At 43.7% G+C, this 21432-nt stretch overlaps 1 protein-coding gene across 1 annotated transcript in view; it reads left to right on the forward strand.

Annotated features, from left to right (window-relative positions):
- Positions 1–2469: 2469 nt before the first annotated feature.
- The window catches only part of MMP24 (matrix metallopeptidase 24), a 38845-nt gene continuing 19882 nt past the window's right edge, over positions 2470–21432 (forward strand). Inside the window, exons 1-2 of the mRNA XM_079128213.1 lie at positions 2470–2772; positions 20131–20279. Coding sequence (XP_078984339.1) covers positions 2563–2772; positions 20131–20279 — 359 coding nt within the window. The 5' untranslated portion in view covers positions 2470–2562. The remainder of the gene's footprint in view (positions 2773–20130; positions 20280–21432) is intronic.

Genomic DNA, 21432 nt, shown 5'->3' on the forward strand with positions numbered 1-21432 from the left:
AACTTATTATGTAATCACAATTATTTTTTCTCTATCTCCCTCCCACATAGAGTTGTTTGATGGTGTTTACCAGCCTTCCATCTCTTAGATCTCCTGAGTTTGTCAACTCCTCCTCTCTCTTGGGAACTCTACACCCCTTTCCCATGATTCTCCACAATTAAGTTTCTTCAATCTTTTTGACCACCCTTTAGACTTTTGTGGGCTTTCCTTCTCTCTCAGATGTCTTAATATGGGACCCTTAGTCTTTCTTTCTTTTTCTTTCCTTTCCCTTCTCCACAACCCCCCCATCCCTTTTTTTTCTCAGGGTTCAGGATTGAACCCAGGAACTCAAGTATGCTAGGCAAGCACTCTACCACTGAGCAACATGCCCAGCCCTTTTAAAAGTTATTAGTTTACTTTGACTCAGAGTCTTGCTAAGTTGCCTACGCTGGCCTTGAACTTGTGATCCTCCTGCCACAGCCTCCCAATTTACTGGGATGACAGGTCCACAGCATTGCATCTTGCTCCTTTTGCTCTTTTCTACTCTTCTCTTTCAGCTCCAACTCAACTTACCTGAAGGGCTCCAAAATAACCATTTTCCACTCTCTTCTGAACTCATTCCCATACCTATCTCAGCAACCTTGTGGTCACCTCAGTCTCGGCAAGTCCTTGTCACCTCCCCTAAGCTAGTTGCTCCTCATGATGACTCCAGTTCTGTGAAGGTATCACCATTCATTTTTCTGGATGAATTGCTTGTTACTCCAAACTCCTTTCCTTCTTCTTTTATGTCCATTGTCACCTTCCTCCTCTGTCATCCTAGGGGGAAAAATTAGTTCTGAGATCAGATTGCTGCAATTCTACTACTGATGAGTCATGTGAGTTTAGCAAACTTATTCAGAACCTTACACTCCTTATCCTACATTGGGAGTAATAATAGCACCTGTTTCATTGGGTTTATCTATAAGGACAAAATGAGATATAATTCAGTAACATGCTTAGCCCAGTGCCTGGTATGTATGCTTATTCAATAAGCATCAATTATTATTGTGATAATTATTGCCTTATACTGAGACTATTACAGTAGTCTCTCAACTCGTCTATCTCCTCTGGTCATTATGCAGTATCTTGACAGGGGAACTAACATGGAATATCTATTAAGTGCCAAGCACGTCATCCTTGCTGCAATCTTATACAGTAATATTGGCATCATTTTATAAAAGGGGAACAAGCCAAGATTTGAACATAGGTCTGACTCTAATGCCTGTGCCCTTTCCATACCCAAATTATCAGGTAACCACAAAATACTATTTTTCACACATCATCCTGTTTAACAAAACCTTCAATCACCACCCCTTTCAAAATACAATCTAGATTCATTATCCTATATTCACTGTCTTGTACTATTTCCCTCTCTTGGCAGCACTTTCCTGTAGGTACCCCGTCTGCGTTCCAGAGAAAACTACTACCCCAGCCACATTCTCTGTACCCTCAACTTCTCCCTCTCCACTCCCCTTCTTCGATTTAACCTTTCCTTCGCAGCGGGGCTGGAGTCCCACCTCCCTAATACCTTTCCTGAAGACCCATACCCTCCCTGGCTTCTAAGTAATTGCCTGAATCCTTTTGACACTTGGTGTTTGCTGTCCTGTTTTTCTTGGTACTTAATGTTTTCTTGCCAAGGTATAAAGCTCTATACTTCAGGGAATGGGCTCTCTTTTTTGTTTGATTTTTAGTATCCCAAGTAGCCCAGAGCCCTACTTATAGAACGTGCTCAATAAATATGACTTGTTTTGTGTGAAAGATCCTCCCAACTGGGTGATCGCTCTCTCTCCGGGGGGTGAGGGAGTGAGCCTCATCTAAACTTCACCTAACGCTTCCCAGGACCGCACCCCATTAAACACTGCTCAGTTCTCTTAGCTTATCACCCACCACTCCTACGGCAGCCCCTGAGACCCCCTTCGCCAGTGCCACCCTGTCAGACCCAGGGCTATTTTTTAGCTCCTTCTCCTCCCACCCAGCCCTTACCCAGGGCCTCTCCTCAGTCCCCTCCCCCAAGCTGTCTCTCAGACGCCCCTCTTCTCCAGGGCCGTCCCCCAGACTCTCTCCCCCAGGAGTAGCCTCGGGCTCAAGCCCCCAACCCCGGCTGTCCTCCCCAGGCCATTCCGTGGTTCTGTCTCCAGGGTTATTTATTTAGCCTCTCCGCCCTCCCTCGGGCTGCCCCCCAGGCCCCCTCCTCCGGTTCCCCGCTTTGGACCCTGGCCCTAGAGCTGTTCGGGTAGCCTCGGCGACCTCCCCCACAGAGCCGCTGCTCCGTCCCTGCCCCAGGGCTGCCCCGAGCCTCTTCGCGGCAGGTCCGGCTCGGGTGCTGCCCCCGCGCCCCCGGCCGCCCCCCGCCGGGGCGGGGCGCGCGGAGGCGGGGGCGCGCTGGCGGCCGAGGCGGCGGCGGCGGCGGCGAAGGCAGGCGGGCCGGGCGCGTGTCCGCGGCGCCGTGACTCGGCGGCTCCGCAGCGGCTGCAGCGGGAGGACCCGGCCGGAGCCGCCGCCGCCGCCGCCATCGCAGCCGGGCGGCCGGGCCCCGCCGCCGGGATGCCGAGGAGCCGGGGCGCGCCGGGGCCGCCGCCGCCGCCCGGCCAGGCCCCGCGCTGGAGCTGCTGGCGGGCGTCTGGGCGGCTGCTGCTGCTGCTGCCCGCGCTCTGCTGCCTCCCGGGTGCCGCGCGGGCGGCGGCGGGGGCCAGGGACCGGGCGGCGGTGGCGGCGGCGCGGGCGGCCAAGGCGGAGGCGCCCTTCGCCGGGCAGGTGGGGCTGGCGCGCCGGGCCGGGGCGCGGGCTCGGGGCCTTCGGGCAGGGCAGGGGGCGTCGCCCGGCCGGGCCTGGGCCGCGCCGGCCGCCGGGGTCAGCGCCTGGGGTCCGGGCCCGCGGCCCAGGAGGGAGCTGGGGAGGGCCGCGCCGAGGGCCGCCCGGGCTGGGAGTTGTTCAGCACCGTGGACAGGGGCAGCGGGCGGGGGCGGAGCGGGAGGGTCGGAATTGTTTTGGTGGCGGTGGGGTGTGTGGCCTGCATGACTATGTGTGAGGGAAGCCGTACAACGCCTCGGAGTAAATAGTAAGCGCAGCCAGTCTGTTGTGGGTTGGGAGAAGAAACCGAGGATGTTCAAGCTGGAGAAGGGGGAGGGGGGAGGGCGGAAGAAGGACTCGATCACTGTCTTTATATTTGAAGGGCTGTCAGGTGCAGGCAGGAGAGACTTGCTCTGCGTGGCCACACAGGACAGAACTGAGGCCAATAGGGGTGGGGGTGGGGTTTCAAGAAGGCAAATTTCGGCTCAATATGGGAAGAAGTTTTTAACAATTGGAGCTGCTCAGCCAGCTTAGGAGGCGGTGAGCTGCTCATCACTGACATGTGCAAGCAGCAGCTCCGAGAGGGATTGGATGGATGCATGCATAATACCTGCATGGATACATGCATAATAATAACAATAATGCCAGCTAGCATGTACTGAACACTCATTATGGGCCAAGACTGGTGCCGTTTTATATTTATTAGCTCATTTAGCCCTCAAACTACTCTATGAGATAGTTGCAATTATTATCCCCATTTTACAGCTGAGAATATAGACTCAGAGAGCTTAAGTAATTTGCCCAAGGTCACACAGCTAGTGAGTGGTGGAGTTGGCTGACTCTGGTCTTCTTATATTTAACCATGACATTATTCTGCATCACATGGGCAGGGGGGACAGTTGAACTGTTATTTCTTTGATCTCTTCCAACCTGGAGGTCTGCAATCCTAACAGACAAGGTTGAGGCATTGGAATTTTGCTGGGGGAAATCGGTGATTGTCTGAATTATCCCCAGAGAGAGAGAGAGAGAGAGAGAGAGAGAGAGAGAGAGAGAGAGTATGTGTTGAAGCAGGCAGTCTGCTTGTTCAGAAGAATCTGCTGAAACAGCAATAAATTGGGCATGGAACCCAAAAGCATATATTCCCTGAAATTCTGTGCAAATTTGTGTTTCTATGTGCGGGTATTCTAGGAGAGCATCCCTAGATTTCTTCAGATTCTAAAAAGAAAAAAAAAAAAAAAAACAGGAAAGAAAGAGTATAGAAGAATCTTTAGCCCCACTTGATAGTCAGCTTCCAAAGATCTTATAATTCCTGGGTGAGTTTTAGTGAAAAGTTTCCCTAGCTTGTTTGTGTATTTAGCTTTATCATACATCAAAAATGAGTTAACATAGAAAAAGTAAGGCTCCCTTGTACTCCCTGAACGCACAGGGTGAAGAGAAAGACATTGACCCAGGATTTAGGAGGCCTCCACTCTAATCTGACCTTGGCCCCTAGTGATTTCTGTGACCTTGAGCCATTTCCCTGCCCTCTCTAGGCTTGAATTCTACCATCTGTCACACAAAGAGATGGGGTTGGTTGATCTCAACTCAGAAACCTTTTTATTCTCATGGTATTTCAAGCATTAGGAGGAGGCAATTCATTTAAATATGTCAGGATTTGGAGAGAAGGTTATGTTTACTTAGTACTTATCCTTACCAATTTTACAAGTTTTGATTATTCCACCTTTCTTAGCCTTTTCATTTTCAAACTTAAGTTTCCCCATTATGACGGACCACCCCCCAGAATAGACACCTTCATCCTCTGGGTCATTTTAGTTTCCCTTCTTGGACATTTTGGGGCCCTAATTTTCAAGCTGACCATAATGGGACCCTATTGTTTTACCTACAGAAAGGACAATTTATTTTTTGGTTTCTAGGTTTGTCCTGCCCATCTCTGCCCTGACCTTAACATATTAGGTCACTGCCTTTAGGAGACATTGTGTGATAGCTCCCTGATCCCTTTCCTGGGTCAAAGCTGATAGCCTGGAACATGACACCGTGTATGTGGATTATTTTTATCAGAGTGCATTGCCTTACATTTCCCCACATTGATGTTCAGTTGCCATTTTGCAGCCCACTCACTCTCTTTTCCTCCCTCCCCTTTCCTTTGACATAGCATTTCCCTACCTGAAAGGGCTTAATATGATCTGCAGTCCTGAAATTTTCACTTGGCTCTACTTCTTCTGGATCACTTATAAAAATTTTAAATCAGACGGGTCCCAGCATGGTCTCTCGGGACCACCTGCACTCTTCCACTTAGAGAAGTGGCCATTTATTTCCATCTGTTGTTTCCTATATCTGAGTTCTCAAGCCATTGATGAAAACACTACCCTTCTTTTCATCCCATTCCATTTAAAATGTCTAATATATTGTCCAAAACTTTCTGAAAGACACTCATTGTATCCACTGCTTCTTTCAACAATTTGTGCCTAATTATCCCTTCCTTGAAGACTAGCAGGTCACATAATTGAAACCTTATAGAAATATTGTTGCTTTTCAGCCAGCAGATAAAGTTGCTTACTCTGTCTTTAAGGCCCCTGGAGTCTGACTCCACCCTACCTCCCCATTAGCAGGCTATCTTTCCCACTGCATATTGATATGCATCCTTACTCCAGGTAAGCTTGTCTCTTCTTTATCCTAAGAGGAGCTACCCATGTTTCTCTGGACATGGTCATGTGTTGTTCACTGTGGCACTCCCACCCAACAAACCTTAAAAGTTCCAGCTCATGCCCTGCCTTTTCAGGAAAATCTCCCTCCCTCCTCTAGGCATCATTTCTTTATTTCTTCTCAGGGTACTCTTTGAGACAGCCCCAGTCATCACGTTGTTTGATTTTTTAAATACTTAAACATTATTTGGGAAGGAGGAATTATGGTTCTTAGGCAAGGCATTTCCCAACAAAAAACACTTTTTGTTGGTGTATCTAACAAAATCCCCAACCCTCAAGGCTCCCCACTAAACATTCAGTGAACATTCAGTGATCCTACTCTGTAGTCTTTATGTCCACAAGTTTCATGGATCTGGAATATGTATTCATGGGCATGAAGGTCTTGAGGTCCCTTCTAAAACCCTTCCTAGGATGAGACTTGTTTCTTGACCTTCCTTTGGTGGAAATAGAGGTCAGTAATTCCACAGTTTCACCCTTGAGCTCTTTCATAACTCTTTAGATGGGATGTCATTTAATGATAGTGAGATGCAATAGAGAGGATTTGAGAAGTAGCCATTCCTTAGAGATCACCAAGTGAGCACATAGTACCATTTAATAGATGCTTCTTGAATTGCCTTAAATGAGGCACCTAAGGGCACAAACCTTGATAGTAAGTGATTGGAACCTGAACTTTTCCTTGGTCTCCTGACTTCTAAACTAAAAGAAATTTTCACTGTCTTTGTTGATTTCATAACTTGAATCTTTCATTACCAAGACAAAAAAAAAATGCAATTCAGTGTGTTTTCTCGAGTGTTTCTTTTGTATTTTATACATTGTGGGGTCCGACCAATTCTCTCAATTGGTTTTCTGTCTTTGACATATTTAAATCATCCCTTTTCTTATTATTAGCTGGGAAGACTGCCCCTCTAATTTTGTTGTTGCTTGTGTGTGTGTTTGTTTGGCTTTCCTAGGTTCCAGTCCGATACTATGGAGGGTCAGAACAGGCAGAAAGAATCCTGGCCACATGAGTAGCAGAGTGAGGCTCCAAGACTCAGGGCATAATGGAGTCCAGCCATTGAGAGTGGTTTTGAATTATTTGCTCTGGGAAAATGTAGAATATTCTTTGGTTTGCACCTGTAGCCAAGGAGGTAAAGTCTAATTAGGGGGTGCAGCAGGCCTACTAGGAAGCACTAGCATATTCCGAAGCCCAAAAATACTTTTAGTGTGATCACAGCCCCCATTATATCTGTGAAAAAATTTTTGTTTGGAAGTTCATTTTACATAAGCTGAACCTAGTCTGCTGAGCTTTTAATTCATTTTTTCTTATTATGGGTTTTCCCATTACTTTAATAGCCCTTTGTGTCTATAAAGTGCTCTGTACTTCCCAGATGCTTGTGTGTGTGTGTTTGTGACAATAATCTGTCCTCATCTTATAGGTGAGTAAACAGATGGAGAGATGATGTGCCTTTCCCATCAGCTTGTCCAGGGACCCACATGTGGCTAATAAGCAGTAAAGTGAAGACAGAAGCTCTACTTTCTGTCTGTGGGCTCACTACTTTCCCCTCTATACCAAACTGTCCAGTCCTGGATTCTTGGCATGGCCTTTTGGCCAGTCTTTTCCACTTTTCCAGTTCTTGAAAGAAATATAATTGTACACAGAGACTAATCTTAGGAAATGCTTAGCCTTATAATATGGCATCATTTGAACTCTAAAAAGTTGGAAGTCTGTATCCATTGTCTCCTCTATGCCTGACACCTTCAAGATGTGAGATAAGTATTTTTAAATTAATTTTATTGTTTGTATCCCCTACCAACTTCTCTGAATAGTGCTTGGCACACAAGAGTCAGTAAGCTTTTTTGAAGAATAAATGTATGCATGCTAGTGGTATAAATAAGGTGAAGGGAAAAAGGGAGGGGTGAGATTCTCCAGCTGAGGCTGGGTTAGTCAGAATGCTTCAGGAAGGAGGTAGCATCTGAGATGAACCATTGAGGGAGGAGAAAGATGGAGAATGGTGAGCAAGTAGTCCAAACAAAAGGGAAAACATGAACCAGGGCTCACACAAGCTCATGGCATGTTTAGGAAACAGTAGATAACTGGATGTGCCTGGAGCATCGACTTGCTTGCCTTTTCCAGTAAGAGTGTGTAGGAGAAGAGGCTGGAAAGGGAGACTGAGAGCAGATTGTAAAATTGGCTTTTGTCCAAAGGCTGAGGGGAGTCATTAAAGGTTTCTGAGCAGAGAAGTGACCTGCTCAGAATCATGTTGTGTGTGTTTGGGGGTGGGGGCTAGATTCACTCCTGCTCTGTGTGTTTTAGGCTTTCTTAGCACAACTGAGGCCTGAGTACCCATTGGAGGGAATGGTATGTGGATGAAGGTGTGAATTATGCCTCTGACTCTCCTCCTTGAGAAGTTTTGCTTATTTTGTGGTGTTGGGGATCAACCCAGGGCATCATGCATGCTAGGCAAGTACTCTACCACTGAGCTACATCCCCAGTCCTTGCTGAAAGGTTTTGGAATCAATCATTTGGTTTCTTTGGGCTTCAAGATATATTCATTCAAGTTTTTCACTAATTCTACTTCATCAGTACAGCATGCTTTTGCTTTAAAAGGCAACTTTGAGCCAGGTGTAGTGGTATACTTCTGCAATCCCAGCTACTCATAAGCCTGAGGCAGGAGGATCACAAATTTGAGGCCAGCCTCAGCAACTTGTTGATCCCTGTTAAAAAATAAATAAAAAAGGTGTTGGGGATGTAGCATAGTGGTAGAGTGCTTGCTTGGCAGGTGTGAGACCCTAGTTCAATCCCCAGCACTACCAAAACAAAAAACAAAGAAAAAAAAAAAGGTAATATTGATTTAGGCTTTAGGGATATAGAGGATAATAGTGAATCATCTGTATATGTAAATATATGTATGTGTATATCTGTGTGTGTGTGTGTATAAAACATTTTCCCAAAGATTGTACATGTTGTTATAACAAAGTAAGTAGAGAAAAGCAAGACATTATTAAACTTTCGTGAGCAATGATTTAAATATTCAATTCAGTGCCACATTTAGGCACCCCCAAAACAGGAATTGTCTTCCACCTCCTTCTCTCCTCCCGTGCTTCACAGCCACCGCCAAATCCCAGCAATTCTAGCTGCTGAGTGGATCTTTACTATGTTCATTTCTCTCCATATCCACTGCCTCCCTCTTAGACTAAACTTATGTCACCTGTCATGTGGACTTCAGGAACTTCCCACCTGATCAGCTCTCTTGCACACCTCTAATCCCTCTTTATGCAGGAACCAGAAGGACCTTTTAAAAACAAGTCTACACAGGGGTTGGTTATATTGAAAGCCAATATCATAAAAACTAATATCTGACAAAGCTGGCTGTTGATTATCTGGTGTTTGTTTTATCATTTTTATGTCTTTCTGAATGCTTGAAATCTTCAACCATAACAAAAATTTAAAACACACCAAAATCTGATGTTACCCTCACCTTTATCTTGCTTAAAATGACATTTAGGACAAAGGCTAAAGTACCAGCTATAGTAGTAGTCTAGTAATTTTTATTGTGGAATTCAAATGCACATTAAAATAGAAAGAACAGTGTTACAGGTGCCCTTGAAGCTAGCACTCACCAGGTTGTTACATACGGCCTATGAGGCACCCCAGGACAGTCCTTCCCAGTCTCTGACTTCCTTTTATTCCACCCACTCTCCCCACTGGTCACTAGACTCTAGTCACCCTGGCCTTATTTCTCTTTTTATAATATGCAGGCTCCTTCCTTTTCAGGAATTCAACAAGATGATCTTTCCTAAAATGCTCATTCTTTGACTTTCACTTAGCCTCTTCTATTCATTCACAGGTCTCAGCTGAGATGTCACATCCTCAGGGAGGCCACCCCTGAGATCACATCCTATATCTCCTGTCATACCTTCATAGAAACTTGTCCTTTTGTTTCATTCCACTTATCACAGTTGCAATGAAATGCTTAATATTTTCATACCCATCCTCCCCACGAGGCTGTCAGCTCCAAGAGGAAGAATTCAATGGAGACGATGGGCATATAAAGCATTATTTACAATGTAATATGAAATGTGCCATAAAGGAGGCATGTGAGAATGCCACTGGAAGCACAAAGTTCATTTAACCTGGGACAGAGAGCCCCATCCATGAAGCGGCATTTGAAGTACACTTGAAGGTATCTAATAGTTCATCAGGATTAGGCCAGGATACATGTGAGAAAGGTATCCTACAGAGAGAGAGGAATAAAGGCACAGAAATACAGCATGAAGGACGTGTTCAGGCAACACAGTAGATGTTACAGACCAAATATGGGGAACTTGGGGTGGGCAAAAAAGGACTTGAAGCTTGTTTGAGGGTGTGCTAATGAACTGGATTTTGCAACTAACAGTGAGGAATTAGAAGATCATCTTCATACTCAATCCACCTAAACTAAAATAAATTTAAGTAATTAATTAGAGGTTATCTAGTCAGCTTTCTTATTACAGTTCAGAAACTGAGGCCTGGGCTGGGAGATAGCTCGGTCGGTAGAGTGCTTGCCTTGCAAGCATGAGGCCCTGGGTTCGATCCCCAGCACCGCCAAAAAAAAAAAAAAAAAAAAAAAGGAAGCAGGCCTAATTGGGTACAGTGGTGCAAGCCTGTAATCACAGTGACTCAGAAGACTGAAACAAAAGGATCCCAAGTTGGAGACCAGCTTGGGCAACTAATGAAGACCCCATCTCAAAATAAAAAATAGGACTGGGGATGTAGCTCAGTGCTGGAGCACCCTTGGGTTCAATTCCTGTATTGGAGCTGCGGTGGGGATGGGGAGGGACTGAGGCCTGATTGCTGGTCTTTGTCTTTCTTCTTCCCATTTCTTAATTCATCACTAAGTCAAGCCCAAGGGACAGGAGGGTATTGGAAAAGGCAAGGAAGACTTTTAGAAGGAAGATTTCTCAGAGTGAATGAGAGCACAGCCACACTCCTGGCCTTGGGCAGAGGCCTCCCCAAAATTGGAAAGCTCGGACATCTCATTGCTGACCCAAAACCCCAAATGCACCACCTCCCCAGGCATAGTGATTGTCTGGCTTGTGGTGGCCTCCTGGTAGTGGGCCAAGGACATTGTGCGGAGCGCCAGGGAATTCCCGCTAGTGCACTTACCACCCACTCAAGAGCCGATGGCAGCCAACAGGCAATGCTGCGCCATTAAGGTATTTGTCAAGAAGCTAAGCTGGGCATTGTGGGCGATCCTGAGGGCTCTTTTTAGACTGGCTGGAAGTGAAGAAGAAGAAGAAAAAAAAGAGAGAGAGAGAATGAGAGAGAAAGAGAGAGAGAGAGAGAGAGAGAGAGAGAGAGAGAGAGAGAGAGAGAGAGAAATAGCATTTGGAAGCAAACCAGAGCTAATACAGGAGGAGGTGTAGCATGACAGAAAGAGCCCTCTCTGGGAGGCAGGGACGCTGGGCTCCATTTCTGGCTCCTCTGCCAACTTGTTCTGCAATTTTGAACAAGTCATTTCCCCTTCCTGAGCTTTATTTTTCTCTTCTGCAAAATAAGCATGTTAAATTACATGATCTCTAAGTATTATTGACCAGTGCATTTCCTAGATCCCCGAATGGTTATGCCTTCAAGATGAAATTTTTGAAAGTAGTCATGACTCAGGTTGGGCTCAGTAGCAAACCTGGGACCTTGGTTGGAGGGGTAGAGGAGAAAGCAGGGTTTTAGTGAGACGGCAGTTGGAAGAACCCAGGAACGTGCCAATTTCTAAGGAGTCCCAAAGAGACCAGTGATTTGGTTTAGAAGCAATAACCAAAGGTGATAATCTATTGTGAGGACTGTAGGAACAAGAACATTTCTATGTGCCAGAATCAGCTAAATGTTTTATGTGCCTGTTTAGTTTCCTATTGTTGTACAAATACCTCAAATTTAGTATCTTTTTAAAAAAATATTTTTTGTAGGTGGACACATACCTTTATTTTATTTGTATGTGGTGCTGAGGATGGAACCCAGTGCCTAACATATGCTAGGCAAGCGCTCGACCACTGGCCACAACCCCAGCCCCCAAATTTGGTGTCTTAAAACAACAAAACAAAATAACAACAACAAAACCCCACATTTAGGGAGGTAGCTAAATGTAGAGCATTTGCCTAGCATACACAAGGCCATCCCCAACACTATGGACAACAAAAGCAACGCAAATTTATTTTACATTTCTAAAGACCATAAATCCAAATGATTGTTAAAGGACTAAAAGCAAGGTGTTGGCAGGACTGTGTTGCTTCTGGAGGTTCATGGGAGAATCCTTTCCTTGCCTCTTCTAGAGGTTTCTAGAGGTCATCTACATTCTTTGGCTTGGGACTCTCTTCCATCAGTGGCATTGCTCCAATCTCTCCTCCTGTTATCACTTCTCCTTCTCTTTCTCTGACCCTCTGCCTCCCTCTTATAAAGACGTGATTCCATTAGACCTACCTGGATAATCTGGGATAATCTCCCCATCTAAAGATCTTAATCACATTTGTAAAGTTTCTTTTGCCATGTAAAGTAACATATTCACAGGTTTGGGGGATTAGGATGTGAACGTCTTTGAAGGGCCATTACTTTACCTACCACAGTGCCTCCTTTTACTGAATCCTGACAACACTGCTTCATCATCCTGCTTAACAGATGAGGAACATGATGTTGAGAGAAGTTAAGTCATTTGCCCCAGGGAACTCCACTGGAAAGGTTAGGCAATCTTTGATATGTGGTAGAATCTTGGTCTCAAGTGATCTGACTTTTCATACAAGACCCCCTCCAGTTCCCAGATGCACATGAAATTCTGTCTCATTCTCTGGAGAACTAGGCAGGGAATTTGAGACCCTGAGAAACAGATTAGTGTCATAGCAATCTCAGTTTTAGACTTGAGCACCAGATAAAGAAACTGAGACCAAAACCCAATAGTAAGGACTAAGCTAATAAAGCAATGGATGGGAAAAGGATGCTCTTGAGCCACCCTTCATGCCAGTATATAGCAACACAATAGCTTAATGTTGGAGTTGAAGCTGCTAATGGGCCATTTGCCAAAGTGAGGATTGGCCAAGGAGATGGACAGGTGAGGGACCTAGAGATGACAGTAGAGCTGAGGCACAGAGGGCAGGGTCTGGACATTGGGCCAAGGTTAATAGAGGACTTTTCTAAATGAATAATGTACTTCCTGCCTTAGGAATTTATGGGTGATAATGAACATAATGTGTCCATTTCTTCATGGCTCTGCCAGGGTCTGTGCTAGATCCTGGCATTACAACGAGGACGGGGGCAGGCTATGATTCCTGCCCTCATGCATTTACAGTCAAGAGGAGACAAGTAATTCCCATGTGGTTACAATACAGTGTGATAAGAACTGTCTTGAGAAGAAGGATGGGGGGCAGACAAGGGATGGGGGAGAACTATTGATGTAGATTTAAGGGGTCAAGGCAGGCTTCCTCAGAGAAAGACAGAGGGAGAGTGATCTAGCCAGAAGGAACAAGCTACGTAAGGGTCTGGAAGAACTAGAATACACTGGACCACAGGACATTCAGTGGAGAATGGTAAGAGAGGTCGCAGGGAGTCAGGGGCCAAATCTCTAAGGCTCTTGACAAAAGAGATGAAAAGCCTCTGATGCCCTTGAATTCCCTTGGAGGGTATTTACAGTTACTATTCCCTCTTCCTGGAACACTCTTTTCCTAGTAGCTGCACAGCCCACTCCCTCTCCCCTTTCTTAAATGTCAAAGAAACCATCTTTGACCACCTTCTATAAAATAGCTTCCCATCACTATCTCTTTATTCTTCATAGAACTTGTTATCACATGATTCTTCCACTAAATGCACCTAGCAAGTAATTAGAACATTTTTTTGCTATTATAGCCCTAGCACACAGTGACTGGCACATAGCAGGTCCTCAAGAAATATTTATTGAATGAATCAATGGACAGAAATAAGCAGATTATATGTTTAGGAGGTGGAGCCAACAGTTCTTTGATAAAACACTGAATATGAGTAGTGAAGGAGAGGGAGGAGTCATGGGTCTTATGAAGCTTCTGGATTTGGATAACTGGATAGGAGATGGTGTTGTGCACAAGGGTATTGGGATCACTGTGATCTGAGATATGATTTTTCACTTTATGAATGAGAAAATAAGAAGTCCCAGGATGGGAATGGGCTTCCTGCCCAGTAGTCTGACAGTGTGGAATGACTCAATTCTGCCACTGATGAGTTTTGTGGCTCTGGGTAATCACTTAATTTGTCTAAACCTCAGTTTCCTCATCTGCAAATTGGGCATCATCATTTCTAGCTCCTGGGGTTGTTGCATTCTTATGTGCCTAGAACAATGCAAAGTACACAGTGCTCACTCTAATAATCGTAACTATTATTGTTGTTCATATAATTAGAACATCTCTGACTTCTAAAGAGTTGTTTCTTGTAATCAGTCAAGGTCTATGTCCTGCAGTTTCTCATTCTGTTCTGAGTTTTGCTCTCTGTACCAGCAGAACAGATAGACCTCCTTCATGTTCATGTTCTTTTTCATGCAGTCCTCCCTCTTCCAGCCTAAACATCCCTCATCTGTCTTTGCAGAACGTGGTTCCTGGTTTCCTTGCTTTCCTGGCCACTCTCTTAGTCAAGTTCCATTTGTCACTGTCTGCTACAGATAAACCTCTAGAGTAGAACCTGAAACTCTTGTGTGTGTTAATGCTGGTTCCTTATTCCTGTTTCTCACATTATCACCCTACATTATGATCTTGGTTGCCCAAATTCTTTGCTCAAGGCCTTTTATACTTCTTCCTGGACTGGGGAGATAGCTCAGTCGGTAGAGTGCTTGCCTTGCAAGCCCAAAGCCCTGGGTTCGATCCCCAGCACCAAAAAAAAAAAAAAAAAAAAGAAAAGAAAAAAAAAATATATATATATATATTGCCTGGTCCTTCTTAACAGACTTCACCTCTGGCCTTTCTGCTAATACCACCCAACCACTTCATATTTGATCAAACATCTGATCGCGAGCATTCTCCCCACTCTGTATCTCTAGTCGCCCAGGTTGTGCTCTGAACGCTCCTGGGGACCACCTGCATTAACTGATCCACATCCTCTCCGCCCCGCCGCCCAGGCATCTCTGTTATCCAAGTGTGCTCCTCAGCACTGCGAGGGATCTGCTTCTTGCCTCCCCCACTGCCACTTCTAATCTCACCACCGCCTCTGCTGTCTGCCGCTCTCTTCCCTCTTCTGTCCACATTTCATTTTTTTCTTCTCCTTGTTATTCTCCGCTTTCCCCTTTCCCTGCCACTACTTCTGAATGTCTTAGCTTTGGCTTCTAAGTGACCAAAATCCCGCCTTCAGGCCAGCGGGCCAATCAGTGTTTTGCCTACGATCTCCACATCCTCTTCAGCTCAGCTATTTTGGTCCCTGCTTGCACTCTGAGATTCTTCTCACTTTCCTCTGGGTTTACACCTCTTTCAGCACTTTGAGGGTGACAGACATCTTAAAGTTGGTTAACTGAGCTGTCAAGGTTAGACTTGAGGAGCTGGTGATTGATTAATAGATCCAGGTGTAAAAAGATGAACAGTAGGTCATTCTGTTTGAAACTGAATGAGACTTTCCTCCTTTAGTAGATTTTTATCTTTTTTAAATGGGACAATGGAGCCTATTGCATCATCACCAAGGAAGTCAAATCACAATAGATTGAATCTCAGCAAATGATTTTTCAACCTCCAATAGATATGAGGAATTATGTGTGGTGCTTTCATGTGCATTACTCATTAAGTCTTCCCAAAATGAAATCCTTCCTTGGTACCCAACAGTGCCTCGCACACCAACTGTTCATTCATTCATTTATTCATTCATGAATTCAGTGATTATTTATTGTGCCAGACACTGTGCTAAATGCTGTAGCAAATACAAAAAAAATTTATGACACATTCTGTGTTTTCCAGTAACTTAATCTAGTGGGAGAAAACAGACATATCAATGAACAAATATGATACATGTAGTAGTTGTGTTTAAAGTAGTATGTACAAAAGCACTTCAGGACTAGGGAGGGTTACTCACTACCTCTGTGAGGGAGAATTAAGGAGGGTTTAACAAAGGAGGTAACACTTGAGCTAGGCCTCGAAGGACAAGGAGGAATTTGCTAACGTGTAAAGAGAATTGTGTTTGGTGGCACATCCCTGTAATCCCAGCAACTTGGGAGGCTGAGACAGGAGAATCACAAGTTTGAGGCCAGCCTCAGCAACTTAGCAAGACCCTTTCTCAAAATAAAAGATAAATTAATTAATTAAAAGGGCTGGGGATATAGCTCAGTGGTAAAACACCCTCGGGTTAAATCCCTAGTACCAAAAAGAGAGGCAGATGGGATTGGCTTTTAGGTAGCAGGAAGAATATGGAAGTGTGAAAGGGCAAGGAATATTTGGTAATTGGTATAAATAGGGTGTAGAACACTTGCTTTAACCTCAGGGGCTTCTGCCCAAAAAAGTCAGAGGATTGCCTAGGACACGGAGCAAGTGAGTGGCAGAAACAGGTAAGCAGAGAATTGTCTGGTCCCTGATCATATTTCTTGGCTTCCTACCCTTCTAATAAACACTCTCTCTCTATCTCTCTCTCTCTCTCTCTCTCTCTCTCTCTCTCCTCACCCTCCACCAGGTCTGTCAATGCCTATTCCCTGGCTTAGATGCTGTCATTTGACCAGCCCTTCCCTCTCCCATTTCCCCTGTTAAGAGGTCTGCTCTGAGCTCTAAAGATTGTCCCCAGTAACTCTGGGAGGACAAAAGAATCCAAAGAAGGCAGTGGTCCTGCCCCATGCCCACTGTGTATCTGAGCCATTCCAGTGTTTGGTCCTGGCTCAGATATTTGCCTTGATTTTCAAGGAGAAAACATAACTTGGTGGTCTGAAGGATGAAAAAAGTAATCATTACTTCCAAGCATCACCATGCTCAACATTTAAGCTATAAATTTTGAGCTATAAATTTGACCAAAATTTTCCTGGCAGAAAAGCCAAAAGGAAAATCCACTGGGTTAACTAGTATTCCTTTTCTTATGCCTTAGTTTCCAGAATGTCTCTGGGGAAGACATTTTCCTCAAGCTAAAGTTTGATTCTAAAAAAGAAGAGACAGGGTAAGGAATATATAATTTAACTGTCATTTTAGCCACCAAGTACCAGACACTCTGCAATGCTCCAGGTCTTTGTGAGACATAGTGATGTCCATTAGTTGCCCAACAGAAAACCGTCTTGACCATAATAGATGTACTAACCTCCATTTGACCCACAAGGAGTCTTGGTCCAGAGCAAATGTGGATATCCAGGGCAGGATGACTAGATTTCAAAAGAAAAGAAGGAATCAAAACCATATTTTCCACTTAAATTTACAAAAGATAACAGAAACACCATCTGAAGGGATAACAAATACATGTCAGATATATTAGGTATCAGGTACATTCATTCATTTCATCTTAACAACCCTGGGAAGGAGTTGTTTTCCAAATAAGGATATTGGAGTTCAGTTTGCCCAGGGCCACAGCCAGGAAAGGGGAAGTCAGGATTGCATCTCAGGACTGTGTGTCTTTCCAACTGCACTACCCTATTTCTTCATTCTGAAAGTTCTTAAAGTTTACATAGAAAAGGGAACATGATGTGACATTCTGAGTTGTGATGGGCAGAGAGAATATGGTGCAAGAATTTAATGCTTTGGTAACATGACTTAATCTAGGAATGGAAGTTGGAGAATGCGCGTGAATGGACAGATAACCTGTCAGTTTCCCTGCTACTTCCATTTTGTTTGTTTGTTTGTTTGATATTTCATTTGAGTTTTTTGGCTGGTCCTGGGCCGTACTCAAGTCATAAGCAATTCTCTGTAATATGTCCACTCTGTGAACAGATAATTATTTGTCATCTCTTGACATGTCCTCCCTTACAACCTCTTCACTCATTGCCACCACCACCCCAAAGTCCTAGCCTTTTTAAATACTGCTCAGAATGCCACACTCTCCTCCACCTCCAAGGAGTTGCACATGCTGTAAAAACTTAGCTCAAATCTCATCTCCACCTGGAAGACCTCCCTGAGCTTTCCTTGCCCCTCTGTCCCTACAAGACACTCCTCTCTTTAGTTCCATAGAACCCTGTACACACTTGCTTTGTAGCACTATATATATGGTTTATTTGTCAGTCTGTGAGTTCTCTTATTCATCATTGTATCCAAGGAAACTTTTACAGTGCCTAGCAGGTAGTAAATGCTCAATAATGTTTGTTGAATAGATATAATAAGCAGCTACTGTGTGCTGAGCACTGACCTGGGCACTGGATATATAGAGATGAATAAGACATGGACCCCTCCCTTGAGGAACTTAGTCACAGTCTGGTGGAGATTGATATGTAATGATTGGAGTCTAATATTATAAGTCCATAAAATCTATTTGGGTAGCACAGAGGAGAGGAAAAATAACTTAGCCCTGGAAGCCTTCAGAGGTAGTAATTTATGAGCTGAACATTAAAATCTGACCAAATTAAAAATACTAGGCAGAGAGAAAAAACATGTACAAAGACATAAAAAAAGAATCAGTGTTTGGTGAAATGCAAGAAGTATTGTCATCATTCAGAATGAAAAACATGTTAGGATACTAAATGTGAGAGAAGTCAGGTTGTCACTCTGACTTTATTATTCTGACAATTTTGTTTTTAATCAGTCAGATGAATTTTATCACAAGGCAGTGAAGATGTTAGAGTCATCTCTGGTGAAATAAAGAATAACTTATTTCTAGTTTTCGGTATGCCTTCTTCCAAAAATAATTTGATTTGACTTATAATATAAGACACATCCACAATAAGCTTGTTCGTATAGAAACAAGAAACAAAAGCTATAGATAGGAAGGGAACGATGCCATTCCCCAGGGCGCTTTTCCCTTCATTCGCTCACTTGGTATCAGGCTGTTTCTCTGAGGATGGGCAGAGAATAGGGTTTTCTGGCTGCAAGTCCAGCTTTAGGAATGCTCCTGAAAATGCTCGTGGATTCTGTAAAAATGGATATTTTCCCCGTTTTCTGAAGGATGCCACAGATATTTCCCAATACTCCCATTTCTTCGGGTTTTCACCCCCTGATTTTTTTAAAAAATATTTTTAGTCATAAATGGACACAGTACCTTCATTTCATTTGTTTATTTTTTTATGCGGTGCTGAGGATGGAACCCAATGCCTCACAGATGCTAGTCTAGTGCTCTAATGCTGAGCCACAACCCCAGCCCCACCTTGATCTTTTCGATGGGAATAATCATTTTCAGACTCCTTTCAGACTCATTGCTCACTTGAGCCTTTTCACCCTAACTACTTTCAGATTCTCTTGCCCTCTGAAAGTTTTTCTCCTTTTAAAAAATATGACTTCGTGCATAAAACTTGGAAAACAGAAAAAAAAAAGAACAAAAGACACAAGTTCTGTGATACTCTACCATTGAAAAACTTTAAAAAAATTTTTGCAGTAATGCAGTTCAGACCCATAACCTCACACATGATATGCAACTACTCTACCACTGAGCTGCACCCCAGTCCCCTATGATAACTAAAGGATATTCACAGCTATTTTTTATTTTTAGTGCATTATAGCTATTCATAATAATGGGGTTCATTCTGATAAATTCATAAATGCATATGACATAGTTTCATTCATTTCAATCTCTAGTACTTTCTCTTTTCCTCCTCTGTTCCTGCCTTCTGAATCTTTTTCTTTCTTTTTTTCTTCTTTTGAGGGGGGTTTGGATTGTAGCTTAATAATAGGGGTGTGCTTAGCATATGCAAGGCCCTGTGTTCAATCCCTGGCACTGCAAAAATAAAAATAAGAAATATCATTGATATCATTTCAGACTTTCGGAAAAGTTTTCAAGAATGGGAAAAGAATTCCTAAATATCTTTCACCCGATTCCCCAACTGTTAATATTTTACTATATTCGTTTTATCTACCTCTCTCTCTCTAAATATATTTATGTATTTATTTCTGAACACATTTAAGAACAAGTTGTAGACATCATGCACCCTTATGTAAGCTTAAATGCTTCAGTGTATAGTTTCTAAAACCAAGAAATTCTCTTACATAATAGTTTTTTTTTCTATGCATCTATTATTTATTTATACTTAAACTAAAGAAGACTTTGTTTTATTTATTTATATTTATTTATAATAGCTTGCTTTAGGGGGGAGGTGGTTTAGCAATAAAAATTTATACAATTTCCTGCCAATAAATAGATATGCTACCGTGATTCTTCATCAGACTCTGACTTGAGAAAGGAAGAGTTTCTAGTGTGCAAATTTCCTCAGACTGCTCTACTTCAGAAAATGAACTTGTGCTCCTGCGTGTTAGTCTTTTATCAGTGGAAAGTACTGAATCATTGAAGTAAGAGGCAGGGCAGGGGAAAGCTCTGAATGCAAATTTGTTCTGTAGCCAGTAGAGATTTAATGAAAAGTTGACAGCAGGGGAGTTAGCCAACAAAAGCTGTGTTTTCTGGAGATTAATTTGACATTATCTCCAGGATAGGAGGGAGAAGGAAGAAGAAATAGAAGCATGAGTCCACAAGTGGCTTGGGTAAAATGATCCCTAGTTTTAAGGGCAAAACTTACCCAGGTAGAACGGAGCCTTCTCCAGCATAATGCATCCTTTTCTTTCACATGTCTTTCAGAACTGGTTAAAGTCATATGGCTATCTGCTTCCCTATGATTCACGGGCATCTGCGTTGCACTCAGGGAAGGCCTTACAGTCAGCAGTCTCCACTATGCAGCAGTTTTACGGGATCCCAGTCACCGGTGTGTTGGATCAGACAACAATCGAGTAAGACTTGTGTAGGACACTGTGCCTTTGAACTTTCTGGACTTACATTTGGGTTCACGTTTGTCACGGCCTTTTGCACACACCATTCCCATCCTGCCTTCTTATCTTTTACTCCTGCAGTGCCATCCTAGGAGGGAATAACCCAGAGTGCCCTTTCCTGTGTGAGCTGGGGATATGCTGGAATGGAAGTCTCAGCTCTGCCATTAACTTGCTGTGTGGCCTTGGAGACAAGTTGCTTGACCCCTCTGGGTCTGGGTTTCCTTGTCAGTACTATGAAGGGTTGGGTTATAGAAGGTCTCTTAAATCTCCTCTGGTTTCAGTAACTCATGGTTCTACTGGACTTCCCTGAGATGTACCTGTCTCAATTGATACAGAGAACTCTTGGATGATAATGGGTTAACAACTCTTGTTCCACTTTTCCCATTTATCAAACATGTGCTGAACACCTATGTGTGCCACACACTATGCCCTGGCATCCTGCCCTCCAGAGGTTCAATGTTTATAGTGAAAAGCAAAATCATCTGGCCACATCTGTTCTAGGGGACAGAGTCTCAGGGAGACACTTAGGAGGTGGTAACAAATCAATCAAGCCATGAGGATGGTTGCCATTACTTGGGGAAAGCACAAAGAGAAGAAAGAAGAGATGTGGGGATGGATAGCTGGAGAGGTGGGGAAGCCCTTAGTGGCATGATGGTATAGCAGTGAAGAGGGTGCCATCAGCAGGGTTAGCTGCTACAGGTCCAACAGGACAGTGACTGAAAGGCATCTGCTGGGTTTAATAACAAAGAAGTTATCAATAAAATCAGCAGAATGGTGGAGACAAAGTCAGATGGCATTGGGGAGAAGGTGAGGAACAGAAATGACAACTAGAGGGGAAACTTTTGAGAAGCCCAAGAATAAAGGGAAGGAAAAAATGGGTGGTAGCCAGAGAGGAATGAAGTTTTGTTTGTTTCAGATGTGAGAGGGTTGAATATGATTCCATTTTTTTAAAAGAAATATCTATGAAAGCTACGCAAGCTGTTTAAGAAGACCAATTCATTCCCAGTGTGGTGGTGCATGCCTGTTATTCCAGAAACTTGGAAAGCGGAGGCAGGAGGATCACAAGCTTGAGACCAGCTTCTCCTATTTAGCAAGACCCTGTTTCTAAAATAAA

This window comes from Sciurus vulgaris, assembly GCF_902686455.1.
Source record: "Sciurus vulgaris genome assembly, chromosome: 2".
NCBI classification, from domain to species: domain Eukaryota; kingdom Metazoa; phylum Chordata; class Mammalia; order Rodentia; family Sciuridae; genus Sciurus; species Sciurus vulgaris.